Source organism: Saccostrea echinata, unplaced genomic scaffold (assembly GCF_033153115.1).
Source record: "Saccostrea echinata isolate AGI-Se365-2 ecotype Australia unplaced genomic scaffold, CSIRO_AGI_Sech_v1 ptg000054l, whole genome shotgun sequence".
Taxonomy (NCBI): domain Eukaryota; kingdom Metazoa; phylum Mollusca; class Bivalvia; order Ostreida; family Ostreidae; genus Saccostrea; species Saccostrea echinata.
Window position 1 is genome coordinate 25,779,261 of NW_026889803.1, and position 16,827 is coordinate 25,796,087.

Sequence of the window (16,827 nt, forward strand, 5' to 3'; positions counted from 1 at the left end):
ATTTCATGAATACATAATTAAATGCTCATCTACTCAATCAAATGCATTATATTAAGTAATGCTACAATTACAGTTCATCGATATATACATGTATAAATAAACAAACACTATTAAATAGCACCATTCTGCTGATTCTGGGAAAGTAATACAAGAGTACTGTAAAACTGATTTCCCCCTGCCAGGAGTTAATCTGTATATAATCTTGATGGACAGCTGAGCGACACAGGTTACGCAGTGGAAAATTTTCTGTTTATATATATCGCATTTCTCTTAATATATATCGAGGTTTTGTTTATATATTTCGCATTTCCTTTATATATATCGAGGTTTTGTTTATATATTTCGCATTTCCTTTATATATATCGAGCTTTTGTTTATATATTTCGCATTTCGTTTATATATCGAGGTTTACTTTTATATATTGCTTTTCCTTTATATATACAGTTTGGCACTAATGGGCTTCCGTACCTAGGAAAACCAATTCCATTAATCAATCGATTAACTTAAGACTAGTTTATAGAACCTTTTTTAAAACCATCTGTATGAAATATGTCCCTTAGAGAGTGGTTTCTTCCAGCACTGCAACGTACAGACCAATTATACAATATTTTACACATTTCACTCACTTTATATTATTAATACATAAATAACTATAAAAAATAAAATGTCTCTTTTTTTCAATACGGGGATTAACGGTTGCAACGAATGCAGAAAAAAGTCATATAAACCGCTTACGCGGGTTTTCAATTGTTTTGTTTTGTTAGTGGATGTAAAAATATCTGCTTTAGGAGTGATAAGTATCATTAGAATTCATAAAATTAGCTTTGTTTTCTATACTGAAGTATATACTGGCAAAATATATGGGGGGGGGGGGGGTTATGCCCCACGTGTCCCGGTTCCCACAGGCCTGTCATGACCTTTATGTAAAATGTATCAGAAAAGACACGCATTTTGAGGAAACTTGTGTAATTGTACAAACATCCATCGGTTATCAACGATGTCATCTCTAACGGTTAACTGCAATTAATTAAGTCCGTAATAAAAACAAAATATCAATTCTCCCTCCCTTTGGGTATATGTTTATATGCCTGTTATTTGTGTTTATACTGTTTTATAATGTGTGTCTCTTGCACCAGTGATCTGGTTTTGAGTAAATAAAGAATTGAAATTTAAAACACAAGTGAAAAATACGAAATATTGTTTAGAAATTTTAATGAAAACGTGGTATACAAGAATTATTGCTGGTAGATCAATTAAAACAATACTAGTCCTGATTAACATTGTGTTGTTCTGGGTAGAGCTGCGGGTCTACATCTGATGTCTTCTATTTATTTTTCTATCATTTATTCCTCTGTATCAGATCTGGCCATGATGGCGGTAATCATGGGTGACCTTGACATAACTGGTCTCTCCAAGGCCATAAGACGGTGCTGCAACATCTGGTTCTCAGCGATCAGTCTCTTCGCCATGTGGCGGCTAAAAAAAAGAACAAAGTTTTAGCTTTTATCACATAATTCAGTTGGTTTTGCTCTGATTGGTTACCACTGTTACTTACTAGTGAAGGAGGTCCTGGAGCATTTCCATCATCTCTTCTTGCTCGCCGTATTCTGAATTTGTAATAAAAAAATCGTTTGAACAAATGTTAGAAGGTTTAAATCAAAATATAGAAGAATGAGAGGATCAAAATACGATGAAATGTGATTTGTTTTTTTTTTACCAGTCATGTTGGATTTAACAAATGAATGCAAAATAACAACATCAGTATCACTTTCATTCGATGTTGCTTGGCTTCATTTTCGTGTGAAAATTTTAATGGATAATAAACAGAAAAGAATTTTTCGGAGAAATAAATACTGGAGAACAAAAAAGTTACTGAGATAAAGTTACTAGTCAACGATATTTCGAATGATTAAATGAATGTTTGGAAACTTTTCTTTGCTAACCAAACACAGATCTTGATAATTCAACCAAATTTTATTTCATATGTAAAGTTTTAAATTTAATTAAAATATCCAAAACCTTTTTTTGTTCACAAAAACAATTCAATGGTCACATAAAGGTAGATAAAACATAAATATAGTTATATGATTCAAGTGCTGTAGCAGGCTCAGTTGGAAAATAAACTTTTGTGTAACACTGTATAACAGACTATGTTCTTTCACGGTACCTTGTACATTTACTCAATGATAGTTAAAATGGAAATATAAAGAAGTGTAGAAACAAAAAGATTGTATTTTTAAACATAAGTTGTAATTTGTTTCAGCTATTTTTTTTACTAATGACAACAACTTCAGACATTTTGATGCCCCCCTTTTTTTTTTAATCTGAGTCATTCGCAAAATTTGCGATTTATCATAGCTTAAAACTTCAATATTATCTGACTTACGGTATCTGTCACCGAAACTTGGTTGGTTATCACCATCGATGTTGATTTCAAGGTTAAGACTCAAGGGCATGGCTGAAATTTTGAAATACTAGTATGTTAATTTAAAAAAAAAATCAAAGTTTACAAAGTTTCAATGCATTAAACTATTTTCATTACGTGACAGGGACGGACTTTATGTACTGACCGAATGGTGGACGCTGCATTGGCATAGGGCGCATGATGGGGATGGGTCTCATCTGAGGCATCATCTGGGGAATCACCTGAGGTACAGGCTGGGGCTCTGAAAGGATATTTTCAATACATCTTTAAGCCATCAATCAGAAAAATATATGTTTTAATTAGATTAATATAATGTCTTTTTTTCTGATAGGTGATAAAAACAGAAACCCAATTTGAGAAAGTGACCCATAGGCCTCAACGAGTACCATACTGGCCCTGATGTTCTTCAGAAAAAAATTTAAAATATTTTCCCCCTCATTATTTCTACAAAGAATTTTGACCCTATACTACGGTGTGGCCCCACCCTAGTCAAGGGGGTCATGACTCAGCTTATCGAATTTGAATCCATACAGCATGGGGGTGCTTTGATATGAACTTGACTGACACAGCTTTGTTTAAAAAAAATCTTATACATGTATAAACATATTCATTATGTATTTTTTTTTTATTTTAGCCCTACTCTAACCCCAAGGCCATAACTTGAGAACATCGTGAAGCATCGGAACTTTGAAATTCTTGCCTAAAATTTAAAATCGTGTCCCGCTGATATTCTTCAAAATAATTTTTTAATCCTCTATATACTTACAATTAAAACTTTGAATCACCCCTGGGGTCATCATTTGAACAAAAATGAAACTGCATTCCATATCAGTTATGCAAAATTTGGAAATAATATGTGAATATACGAGTTATATTTCCTTTAAATAAAAAAAAAACGCAGGTAAGAATGGAAGAAATTGAAACATTACAATTTGATGGTTAATGCTTTGATTTACTATAGTAAATATCGTACCTTAATATTAATAGTAAAAAGTTTGATAGTTTAGTAAACTATCGTTAAGTATAGTTCAATATAGTAGTTTGTTTTTGTTGTTGAAGTATGTCAGCGATTTTAAATCTCAAGGACTTTCTAAACTTACGCATGTTGCTGAGGAATTCCATAATAAGTGGCTGGTATTCCTGGAATTTTTCTGCCAAGTATGGGATCAGTTTCTCCTGGTCATCTGAAACAAATGCAAAATGATATTTTTAAATTTATTTTCTTAAAATTTGTGATGGTTTTTATGATGGGACAATTGTACACACCAACAGGAACGCCCTTCTCTCTCATGACCTCCATGATCTTTTGCTTGATTTCGGGCCATTCCATCTCCTCGTTAATCTCGAAGCCGTAGTCTTTGGCCATCTCCAGGGCCATGGATTTCAGCTTGATAATAGCTTCCTTGGGTTCTTCTGTAAAAAGGTCGTCAAAAAGAATGACGTCATATGAGTTCCAAGTATTGTAACCAGACGGTGTGAGGGAGCAGAGGTGATATATTTTAGAACTACTGCCTAACTTCGAATTTGTACAAAAAGTTCAATCAAAATAATTTATGTAGTTCTGTTTTCTAAATTATTGCCTGGATTTTTGCATTAAAAAGGAGAGTTAAATTACACGTGTTAAGAAATTGCAACATCAAGTGTCTCTGGGGGGAAAGAATTACCGGGGTCAATGTCGTATCCCTGCTGCTGGAGGTTGATCAGAACGTCCTTGATGACAATCTTCTTGAATTCCTCATCGTCCATATCGGCTAAAATAAAAAAAAAATGATATGAGACTAGAATGTTGGAAACTAAAACTGAGCGATTTTTTTTTATGCTTGAGAAAGCGAAAATTTGAATTCTCGATCTACTCACGGGAGACTCCGAAGTAAGCCTTGGCCCTCTGGATCATAGATTTCTTTGTTTTCTCCGGATCTTCGGGATCAATGTCTACTCCTTCTTCCTTCATACGGTCAATGGCGACCTGCTTAAGTTTGCCAACAATGGACTCTTCATCGTCTGTACAGAAATTAAAAATATTTTTAGACGCCAAGACACATAATTAATAGTACACACAAATTTTAATTTAAAAAATAAATTACCATTGTCAATATCAATTCCAAAGTCATCCTTGAATTTACTTTTGAGTTCATCGATGATCTGGGGAAGCTCGTCAACTGCAATAAATATAAAGTTTTTTTTAGTTAAATTCCAAAATGCTTCAGTAATTCACTAATGTTTAACATGATTTGTAGTTTTAGCTGACCTGGTACACCCATCCCCTCCAATGTTGCCTTGGTGCCGCTGATTTTTTCGGTCATCATGCCAGCGAGCTTTTCGGGGTCTTTGGGAAGCATTTTTACGGCCTGCTCAGCCTGTTCTTTTGATATACCTGCAATATTAATGTCAGTTATTTTCAATTGTCATCTTCTAGATATTTTTAATTTTGTTCACCAGTTGTCAGATATATACAATAGTAACAAAATTTCGGAATATGTTATTAAACGCGAAACGGTTTTGAAACGAAATGAAAATACAAATGTATTTTTTTTTCTTTTTCTGTTTAACTATCATTTGATTTGGAACAGAGTTAAACATTCGTTGTTAAACCTTTAGATTTAAAGGTTTAACAACGATGATTTAACTCTGTTCCAAATCAAATGATAGTTAAACAGAAAAAGTTTACTTACCCATTCCTTCCATCATTTTCTGTACCTGGGGGCTTTCCAAAGCCTGGTTAATTTTTTCGGGGGTTAAATTTTTAATAGCATTTTCGATCGCCCCTGGTGGCATGTTTTTCATAAGCTGTTGCATGTTTCCAAGGTTTCCCATAAGGCCACCCACTGAAAGTGAAAGTTTTTCTTCTTTTATTTATTTTATAATTTCCCAAATCTGTTTAATATGCCAAATATTTGTTGTCCATTCGAAATATAAAATATGCCTAAAAACTTAATTCAGTTTAGATATAGAAAATACATCAATTAATAATAGTTATCCAGGGAAAAATTGATCAATCCATTGTTATCTGTACTTTAGCCCTGCAATTAAATGTCTCTATTGTATAATTATTTTTTTATTGCTGTAGATTCCTTATTTTACGCGAGTATTTAATATCGCGAAATGTTTCATGAAGTCGATTTGCGAGACCAATAATTTGCGAGTGGACTGTTGATCAAGAGTCTCTACATGTATTTCAGCAAAAAATTGAGCATTTTATTTCGCAAGTGATGCTTCTCGCAAAACAATGCAATAAAAAAAATTCTTGCTTATATTTGGGAATCTATAGTATATGGCAAAGAAAAACATAATAAAAATGTTGTTCACTTACTGGCTCCCAAGTTCATACCACCCAGATTCATGCTAAAGGCCACAGAGGCCAGGGCCCCTAGAAGTACTAATCTAAGCATTCTGGAAAAAAATATGATGAAACAGTGATATTATTTTTCCAACAGAACAATACTGGAGAATTAAATTAACACTCCTGTGATCATACGAAGCAGAAAAATACCAAAAACTGTGTTTACATACTTCTTGTTGGAATAAATGTTCAGGTCTTACTAAAACAAGTTGCCGCAATACATATACCCTATAAGAGGTCACGTGACAAAACATGACAAAACCAAGGGGTGTTTGGCAAAGGATATATGATGTGAGCAAATACGTGTCGAATATTGTTTGGGTTTATTGCTACATCCTAACTTCTCTTGCCCCGGGTGAAAAAGAAGAAAGTGCTTGTTGGTTGGTTATTCCAGTATGTGAAGAGCCCGGGTGTAATCGGTAGCTTTCCCTACACGAACTGACTAATCTTGGGATCCAATTATATTACTTTACGTATTGTGGTTGTGTAATCAGAGTTCATAGATACACTTTATCATTCAGCAATGATAAATGAGATCACTGGATGGACATATATATGCTGAAAGTTAGCCCCCTATTTTATATTTTGTTACACATGAACATACAAATGAGGGATTATTTTCTTACCAAAAATCCTTGTACTTATTAGATTTATGCCAAAATGGACTACAGATGGTCATTTTAAAGTAATATGACAAGACTTTAATCAACGAACAATTTCATTTGGACTCTCAAAAAGACAGATGTTTGTTCAAAGAGGTCCTTTATGTTTTAAAAAAGCTGGTTCTTAATCTCTAATTGTTTTTCAATCTTGCAATTTGTCAAATGTAATGCCGGAGCATTTTTTAAATTTTGTTAAGGAGGCTGGGGGTCAACAAATTAACCATCAGATATAACTTAATTTTTTAGATATATCTTAAGCTGTCAACTATCATTTGGCAAACAAAAATTTCATACATTTTAGTTTTAAAATTTGATCATTTTTGTATATCTTTATATGGAGCTCTTCTTCTAAAGGAGATCAATGTAGTCTGAAAATGGCCACAACCACCCAGCCCTCTTAATGCATAAAATTATTCTATGTTTTGAATGAGTACATTTTTAAATTAAAAGTCACAAATCACAATTGCATAGCCCTCCACAAAAAAAGGAACTCCGACACTTGCACCCCTTTTGCCTTTGAATTCGCGGGAAAAAAGCAATCACTCGAGTGTGTGTTTGTCCTAAAATGCAAAGCAATATAAATGAACACAATGTTTAATATATATGTAGTTAAAGTAATCTGTCCTAGGATCTAAAATAAAATGAATTGAAATCTATCGTGTATTACGCAATTTGTAATCAATTCAAGCAAGCATTCTTAGCATCTAAATAGACCAAGATGAAATACCTGAACACTTATTTTCATGTATCCCCCTCCCCACTTAAGGATCCATGCATCGAAGTCTTAAACTTTTTTTTTTTTTAGATATATATTCCCCATAAAACGAGTTCCAATAATTGGAGGACATTTGTGTGATTATATGATACCAGGTAAGGCCATACAACATCCTCTGAATCAAAATTTGGGGAAATACAGCAGAAACTTTATTTTTGTTAATTTTTCTTTGAAAAAGAACCAAAAAGATTTCCATCATTTGATATCCGTTCAAAAAAACCGACAATGTATGTTGATTTTTTGTCTAAGAACATCTGATGTTACAAAGACATTAAATTGAGAATATCTTGGAAAATTATCAGTGGGAAACCGAGGTACTTTGTTAAGTACATTTACATGTATATTGCGTATGACCATTAGTACACGACAGTGATTTTTGTTCTTCAGTACTTCGTTGTCTTTGAACATTTTTCCTGCGGGTAAATAACAGGTACCCTATGCTGATCATGAAATATAAACTCAATATATGCGTATAATTTTGTCAAAAATCAAAGACATTTTGCTTCAGTGTCTATCTAGAGCGCTCTTTATGTCTGTTGTAGTTACCAAAGCCTGCCCACAGCTTTCACAAATAATTCTAATATTTTTACGTCATAGAAGTATAAGTTCTCCAGACATCTTGCTACTAAATAACACCGCCACACTTTCAGAGTATTGATAACATAATATTTTCAACAATAAACGTATGATTAAATTAAAAGATATTTTGAAAACTGCGTGCATTATCATTAAAATCGATATAACGGTATGAGAAATTTCTGGACAACTTATAATTTCAATAATAAGGTTCCCGTATTGATATGAGGCTTTATCGTTCAAAAGAACTATCTGAATACTATACCAGTAATCATTACTGTTTCAGTTATCGGTAATGGCGCAATAATCTTGTTTGTTCGGTCATAAACGACCAAGTCCCTTGACAGTTTAATTTTTCAGAAAGGCACCGCTCTAAACAAAAAGATAAATAACATGTACTCAAAAATATCGTAGGTTGTTTTACTGGAATGTTTTACTGCTTGTTAGATTAAACCAGATGAAATCGTTCATTAATGACAAGGTTCCAAATTCACTTCCGGTTAAAGATCCATCTTCTGCTGTCACGAATTACGCTGTTTTTTGCGGGTGAAATCTTTGCTAGATTGAAAACATTGCCTTCAGGCGCTGCCTACTAAATATGTACAATCATGTAGTTGTTTTTGGCTTGTAATACAATCTGACATTAACCAATATTTTCTGTTATTATCAGAAAGTGGAAATACTTCAACATGCAACGAGCCTCAAATAATCTAAATAAATACTAGTACATTAAACAAACACACGCACTTTGGAAATCTAGCATTTAGCAGAATCAGTACAGGTCACGTTAAGTGTAATCGCTAAACTTTTCAACTTTTTTTTAGACAGAGTGATTGTGCTATAGAATAATATTTTCCTCATAAATCCTAAATCCGTTTATTTTCTACTTCACCCTGTTCATCCGCAAATAAAGCGTTTCTTTTCTAATCCTTAATAACTTAACTTACTGTGTTTATTAGATATGAGTCGTGTACCCAGCTCTGATTTAACATAATATTTCGCGTAATCTTTCCTATGATATACAATATTAAATTATTAAGATTAAGTCTTCTTGCATTGTCTCCCTCTGAATAGAAGTGTGAATTATTTTTAGTGGCAATGTTCAAGATAAATAGTGTTATAAGTACCTATAATATACAAATGTATTATCTCATGAGAAATTCTTCTCATTAAAATTATGTTGCAAATTCTGGACATCCAAAACTACAATGGAAAATATAGTATAAACAACTTACAAATGACCCCCCCCCCCCCCAAAAAAAAGAAAATGTGTTCGATATCAATATGCATGGTATTGTTGCTATTTATAGCCGAGTACTAATTCGAATGACCAAAAACCCTGAGACCGGATTTAAATACCCTTGACCTAATTATAAGGAAACAGAAATATTACGCTTAACATTTATAAATAATATTATGTTGAAAACGAAAAGAAATTTAATAGTGGTAACACACACACACTGTACACACACACACACACACATATATATATTTATGCATGTGCCTTATCCATATTCTTTTCTCTGTGTGTCATTCTGCGTGCATAGGAATCAAATATGCCCTAGGATGCCTAGGGGTTGATCTAAATCGAATTTGCATGAACAAGGAGCGGATAACCGAGAAATGAAATAAAAAGGTGTAACTCTTCGACCGTAGCATATTAATAAATTTACACAGCTAAATATTTTAATTTAATTTTCTCCTTTATTTGTTATGAAAACCGTATTTACCTGATGACAAACACAATATACTTCTAAATACCAGTACTATATGTACATGTAGTTAGATCCGGTGACGAATGAATTTTGAAAGTTGAGCCGGTGTTCATTTATCAACGTTGAATTTTGAACACTGTTGAACCGGGGTTGGTTTTCAACGTTGAGATTTGAGACCGAAAGTCGTTAATTAAGTTTTCTTGGTTTATTACGTTTGGGATGGGAATTTAGCTCCTTCTTTTTTTTTTTTTTTTTTTTTTGCTTGTCAAGAAATTTTTGGGGTAAGAATTTTTTTGACTGGGAAGGACCCCCTCCCCCCCACCCCTGGAAAAAAAAATCCTGGATCCGCGCCTGAATATCATTATTTTTTTTGTTTGTCCAAAGTATGAGAATGCCAGAAATTTTTTTATCGTAAATGTGTAAGAGGGCGTAATAAGTTTTCAGAACTTGTGCCCTATCCCTTTGTAACTATAAATTGAAATAAAATATATGTTCAAACCAAACCAAACCAATTGTGACTTTACCACTTTTCAACACACAAAGTATGCCTTTTTACCTGTTTTATATATATAGAGAGAGAGAGACAGAGAGAGAAAGCAAGAGAGAGGGAGAGAGACGTCTGCAACAGAAAAAAAATAATTTGTGCTCGTTTTTTAACTATGTTGAGGAATCTTATACCCTGTAATTATTTGTGGAAAAACTTGCATGGCTATAAAATCTCATTTGGAAGTTTGGGTGTAATTTACCTGGATAGGAAAGAATAGTCCAGTGTCATGAACTTCTCAATAGACGTCGATCACAGGCACTTGGGGTATGGACCCCCCCCCCCTTTTCCATTTTTTCCTTTTTAAATCTGGGGTCGAGTCACCTTTATCACTCTTGTCTCTATAAGCTGATCATAAATGTATCAGTCGAAAACGATATATTTAAAAACAGCTCATAGAGACAAAAGAGTTACATTATTGATAACATACAGTGCATATTAGAATACAAAAATAGGAAAAAGGTGACTCGACCCCAGATTTAAAAAGGAAAAAATGGAAAGGGGGGCCCATACCCCAAGTGCCTGTGACGTCGATGTAAGTAAAAAAAAAAACTAAATAAAAAGTATGAATAATGCTGGTTGATTTCTGATTTGCAAATGGTTTTTCTAACTCAACTGCAAAACATTACGAAGAGATGAACCAAAAATTTTGGGTTGCCTGGTAATATTACGGTGATCTTGTTTTTATTCAGTAATTTAGTGAAATAATTATACTGAAACGCAAAAGAAACGCAACATCCTATTTTAGAGGGGAAAATCATATAAAGGATATAATTTTGTATCTAAAAAGTACGGATATCTTCAACATTGTAAGTATCGATAATTTAACGGTTGAATGATTTTCATGCCATAACCGGAAATTAAGTTTGAGCCCGCTGAACAGAAATAAAAGATTGCATGTTTAACAAAAAATTTGACAAAAATCTGGGTTTTAAGGGTTTTTATCTGTTTATCATAAGTAATGCAGCAATATTTCGCAAAATAAATTCTCCTTTCGTTTCCGGAAGAGATGCCAAAGCTTCCTGAAAATGACTTAAGTACGCATTTCAAATGCTTTAGCTGGAAAATCTGAAAATAAAGGTGATGGAGAATTGCAGATGCAAAAATGCCCGACAACACGCCTCAAGAGGCTCATACGTATCATTAGCATGAATGATAGTCCGTGGACCGGAAGTCCAAGTGTTACTACACTGCGCTAGGTTAGAGAAAAGTCGACTTCATCATCTGAAAAACGGACATTTAAAAATGGCAAAGAATATTTTTTTCGCTCAGATCCCGATATTGATGAACTTACTGCATCGTGGAAATCAAGCTGCAATTGCTGTGCATGGCAGTCTTCCACGCTATAATTGAATGGCCGAGAAGGGGGGTGTTTTAAGGGGGATGTACAAGCCATCTTGGATGTATACTGCTCTAAAATAATAAATACCAAGAATGCGCTCAATACATTACCAAACCAGCTCAAAGTTACTCAAAGTGCTAATGCACTTATTACCTACTGTTAGAGACCAAAACTAGTAAATAATTATTTTTCTATTGTTTGCATTTGGTGAAAATTAATCATGTTAGAACTGCGCAGCCACAGCATTTAGGAGATGAATAATGCAGTGAAAATGGAGTCAGTTCGGTTCATTAATAATGTGGCTACAACCATTTGTTTTGCTTTTTTCGTGTCGTTGTCCATAATTTTTGAAAATTTGATTTTTCATATGGTGGTCTCCCTGAGGCCTTGCGTTTATTATGTCCGCCATTCCTCTGTCACACAGAGTTCCAATAACATTGTTTTTAGAATAAATGAGACCGTAACAACATCAACACAAGACATATCTAAGTAATGGTCCTTAGTTTACACAACTTACATCTTTTATTTGTTGCATCGCATCGTCTGATTAATGACAAAACGCGATTTTAACCCATCTCTCGCAAACCGGGAAAAAATGTCCTGTTTATCACTCGAGTTTCCTCAGTCATATCATTCCACAGAGCACATGGTTGGCGTATGCATATTTCTTTTGTGGATAGATGCATTTATTACAATTGAATTTTGCTTAGAACAAGTCTTGATAGTTTGTTGACTCCTTTCAAACTAATGGGAAAAGATTAAACAGTACTAAACATATGTGTTTACGGCGGAACTCTTTCCTATGACGATAGAAGAATGAATGTCCATTGTTTCCGGTGAAAACAGCTGATAGAAGGTAAGACACATTTCTGGTGTGTAAAAACGTGACTCTTTGTTTGAATCCTTGCAGTGAACGTGTAATAATTTTCTGCAGACTTGCAGAGTTTCTAAAAATGCCATATATCTATGTGATTTCTGATCAATCATCAGATATCTGTTAAAATTCTTGACTTCACGTTCCGAATTACCTCTCCTTTAAGTTGTGTTTGTACATAAAGACTATTTTTAAGTGGGGCTCTGCAAGGAGGGTGAATTTTTTTTAATTTAAAAATGTTAAGCAGGTTGTGATATATTCAATAACACATTGTAATTATTACATTCGGAAAGTAAGTACACGTGCCAATATTGTTCAGCAGATAGAAAGAAAAAGTAGTAAGTTGTAAAATTTCCTTCAGGAGCCTCATAATAATAGGAGATTGTTTGCTGTACCGTCGGGTATTAGGGCCACACATTGTATGGAACATTGTTTGGGACCTAAAACACATCATTGAAAAGTGTGTCCAGGTTTTTAACTGCAATGTTTTGAAGTCAATTTTTTTTTAAAATACTTAAGTTATTGGACATGTTGAATAGTCATTAGTCAGAAAAATAAACTATTCATGTGACTGTGTGAAATTGTTTCCACAATTTGTTTTGCATAAATTTTGACCCTGTATCATATATCTATACACATGCACTTATTTCTGTAATAAAAACTTACCCTATAGTATAATAAAATTTTACATGACTCGTGTCATAATCTCAAGGTTTCTAACTCCAAATCCAATTACGTGGAGTAAACCCTCCCAAAAATTGCAGCTTTTTATATTTTTAAGTAGCACTTTCAGAGGACATGGAGGAAAGGTAATAGGAAAATGTTTGCTACCATTTTCTTCTTCAATAATTTATGATACACTTTTCTTGTCTTTTTTCTGCATCAACTGTGTCAACTTATATTGCTATTCAACTGGAAAAAAAAATATTTACACTAAAATTGCCAATGCATCAATACTTATAATAAGTAGGCCAGGCCAGGGTTTAGCATTCACAAATTACACATCAAATATATGGAAATAATGAACAGTATTCAAGCTCAAAAGTCCATCAAACATTACAAATCAGGAGCAGAGCAAACGCAGACCTCTAAAACATCAGAGGTGGGATCAGGTGCCATGGAGGAGTGAGCATCCCCTGCCGACCGGTCGCACATATCTCTTCTTAATTGTCTTGAAATGGCCCTGCTTGAAGATACCGCTAAAAAAAAAACTTGTGAAAATTTTGGATAATATTTCATGTACTAAATTTGCTTGAACCCATTATTTCTTAGTATTTAATATTTTGAGTTTGATGGAGAATCATGCAACCACAGTAGAGTAGGTATATATATTGTCTCTCTAGGGACTACTGAGTAAATGTAATTTATTTTTAATTTTATTATCTTGGTGACTTTAGAGAGGAAGTGGGACACACATTTCTTAATGTGTGGATTAATTACTATGTGAAAATCACATTTTATGAATCCATTATTTTTATAACTAGGCAGCACAGTGTAATATGTAAACAGTAGGCAGTATTATACATTTTTTTGAAAATTAAAATTCTCCATGGAAATTTTTGTATTACGTGTATTACATTATTTGTACCATAAACTAGTGCATGATTTAAGGAAGATAATCAAGATGTGTGTATAGAAAGTAACAGGAATTAATGGAAAGCTTCATGTATTGTGTATTCATTGTTGATTAAATTATTATGAATTAAATACTTTACATATTGTAGGTGTCATATCCCTAACTAGTTTCCCATAGATTTTCTGAGATGCAATTTAAAACAGACCTTAGTTTTGCACAAAAGAATCAAGTAAGTTTGTTAATAGCCCATGCATTTGTATCTATGTGCAGTTCCTCTTTTTTAATTTCAAGTTTCTTGCTTATAAACACTAAAATTTTTCATTCTTAACACCATTTGTCAATGAATTTATTAATACAGGTACTTGTAAAATTTTGTTTACAGGGGGAGTCAATGCCAAGAATAAGCAAACTCAAGATTCATAATGGTGTGGATAAAAGTTATAGGTGCAAATGGACTGCAAATATGAACATGAGTCTTCCCATTATTACAAAAGAAAAGCAAGAGAGAAGTAAGTCATTTGGATATCCAGGAGCTTGTCTAGATAATGATGTGCATGGCATGTCATTTAAATGCTTTGATGACAATGATCAGCTCAAGGCGTCTTTGGTTAATGCATATCGAGCTTCTAAAGCAGGTCCCCTCTCATAATTTAATATTAAGCTGTTCTTGTTCACAATTTGATATGTACATTACAAAAATTAATTGACATATTGCATTTGCAATACTAAACTTGCTTTGATTTGTATCATTTATATTCTTGCTAATTTATGTAAGTAAGTCAAGTAGGCCAGTGAAGAGATTTGTTATGTGCCTGATATTAGTTCAGGTTTCTTAGTAATGGATAAGCAAATTAGACCATGCAACCAGAAATATGTTTTAAAAAATAGAGATATGTCCATAGGACATGAATGTTCCACCCAGGGTTCATTAGGAATGCAACATGAAAATTTGTATCAGTGTATGAAGTTTGATGAAAATATCTTGAATAATTTCTTTAAAATTGGTTTTATACATAATAAATGTTAAAGTCAAAGATTATTGGGAAGGTCAAGGTTAAAAAAAATGGACAAATTTGATAAATTCTCACCAAATAATGTATCAGTGCAGAAGCTTACATAAAAATATTTAGAATGGTTTCTTTGAAACTGAGCTAAACTCAGAAATGAGGTCAAGATCAAAAAATGTTCATGAAGCTGAAAGCTCTCCACAATATACATGTATATCAGCACATGAAGTTTGATAAAAATATCTTAATTTCTTTCTTTGAACTCTGGAAGAGAGGGCAATGTTTGCAGAGAGGGTAAGGCTTGTCATCCTTGGCAACAGAGAAAGGATTTATAAGTATTGTTTTGTAATTTGCTACTGTTATAATATTTTTTTTTCTAATTGTTGAATGTTCTGAATGATCTAAAACTGCATTTTATTATTGTAGGTCTTTGAGGAATATCTTGTGAAAATTGCATTAAAATTCTAAACTATAAAGAAATCCGTGGTAAACCCAGACTCTTGCCAGTGAGGATACATTGTAAATCAGAGCCCAATAGTGCCATCTTTGGAACATCAATTCTGTTCGTTATACTGTGCTGTTCCCTGTGATGTTTTACATATAGGATTTTGAGATAATGTTGGTAACAGAATATCAATCATATAATGTAAAATAAGAGAACTCCATTCAGTGTTTTACTTTGAAATATATTACTCTGAAATAGATTTCTAAATCAGAAAGAATTCATTCCTTTTATCTGTCTGCTGCAAGGGCTGTGCATCCAAATTAAAATTCACACATATTATGATACAATGTCTTTAAGCAGTGTGCAATGTACGTGTGTAATGTGTATAGGGATTAATCTTGTGAATCTTTTATACATAAGTTTTCAAGGATTAATTATTTTAAAATTTATCATGTAGTTCTTATCTCACTGTTATTACAAAAAAAGACTTCAGACTTTAAAAATACATGTATGTAAAACCAATGTCTAAAATCACAGCTTTCTGTGAGTAACACACTATTTTTTTTTTCAAATGAGCATCTGTCAATTTGCTGAATGTTTTTTTTTAATCATAATAGGTCATAGGTGTATTTCAGAACAGTCAAAAATGTTTTTTTTCCCTCAAATTTCTCTTGACCAATATATTGAGATTTTATTTGTAAGAATTAAGTAAAAAAAAATTACCAGATCAGCATTGGAAAGATGTCCACATTTATATGCATTTAGTTTTATAGAGTGTACCCTCATGTATATTGAACAATGTAGGTTCAATTGTTTGATTTTTTTTTGGGGGGGGGGGGTGTCCATGGTTAGAGCATAACAAGTGAACTACATTGAAAAGGGAATACTAATCTGACAAATTTGTGTTTAGTAAATGCAGTTGTCAATACATATATAATGTAACACTCAAAACATGGTTTAGGGCCACAGAGAGGGTTTTTTATATTTACTTGATGTGAGAGACAGGGGGCTGAGAGACTCAAGAAAGCAATTTGACTAAGGTGAGCATTGTGAACATTAGGTATCCATCAATATTATAAAAAAAATATGCTAGTATCAACTTTAAAAAATAAATATTGAAATTTAGAGTTCATCACTGGAGAGTAGATTGCATATTTGTCTTAATTTTATTAGCAGAATGTTTCATTAGCACTTTGTTTTGCAGTATTGTACATGACAATCTTGAGTTTGTTTTTGAAATTATGGTCAATGTTTTAAAATTCTAGCATTACTAGGTATATGATTAAACATGTACTAATCTTGTGTATAATTATGTTGATTTTGTTTTCTTTACTTGGTGAAATTGTAAGTTTAAAACCATGGACAAAATAAAGAAATTAAAAAAATGTTTGTAAATCATTAAATCCCCTAATAATTACTCTTAATGATTTTGTACCTATTGAAATGGAGCTAGGATGTAATGGAATTTGAAAATATATGTATGACAAAATATATGTACTAAAACAAGCTCATTCACATTAATTTTACGATGTCTACTTTATTTGTG

At 32.9% G+C, this 16,827-nt stretch overlaps 1 protein-coding gene and 1 long non-coding RNA gene across 2 annotated transcripts; one reads left to right on the forward strand and one right to left on the reverse strand.

Annotated features, from left to right (window-relative positions):
- Positions 1–1,195: 1,195 nt before the first annotated feature.
- Positions 1,196–6,027, reverse strand: LOC133172027 (uncharacterized). The gene is made up of 13 exons (XM_061306831.1): positions 5,936–6,027; positions 5,736–5,815; positions 5,098–5,250; positions 4,674–4,799; positions 4,510–4,584; positions 4,283–4,426; positions 4,090–4,176; positions 3,692–3,838; positions 3,526–3,609; positions 2,571–2,666; positions 2,387–2,458; positions 1,556–1,607; positions 1,196–1,476 (listed from the first exon to the last, which is right to left on the reverse strand). The coding sequence occupies exons 2-13, from the start codon at positions 5,812–5,814 to the stop codon at positions 1,344–1,346; spliced, it is 1,248 nt and encodes a 415-aa protein (XP_061162815.1). The 5' UTR covers position 5,815; positions 5,936–6,027; the 3' UTR covers positions 1,196–1,343.
- A 7,954-nt stretch (positions 6,028–13,981) lies between these two features.
- Positions 13,982–16,107, forward strand: LOC133171665 (uncharacterized). The gene is made up of 3 exons (XR_009718840.1): positions 13,982–14,058; positions 14,212–14,338; positions 15,263–16,107. It is a non-coding gene; the product is annotated as an uncharacterized LOC133171665 (long non-coding RNA).
- Positions 16,108–16,827: the final 720 nt, after the last annotated feature.

Bases quoted from the DNA above. Each gene is read 5' to 3' on its own strand.
- LOC133172027 (XM_061306831.1), bottom strand. From the start codon at position 5,814: ATGCTTAGATTAGTACTTCTAGGGGCCCTGGCCTCTGTGGCCTTTAGC. The intron at 3,610-3,691 runs GTGTGTACAATT...CATTTGTTTCAG, and splicing joins AGAGAAGGGCGTTCCTGTTG to ATGACCAGGAGAAACTGATC. The intron at 2,667-3,525 runs GTAAGTTTAGAA...ATATCCTTTCAG, and splicing joins GGAATTCCTCAGCAACATGC to AGCCCCAGCCTGTACCTCAG.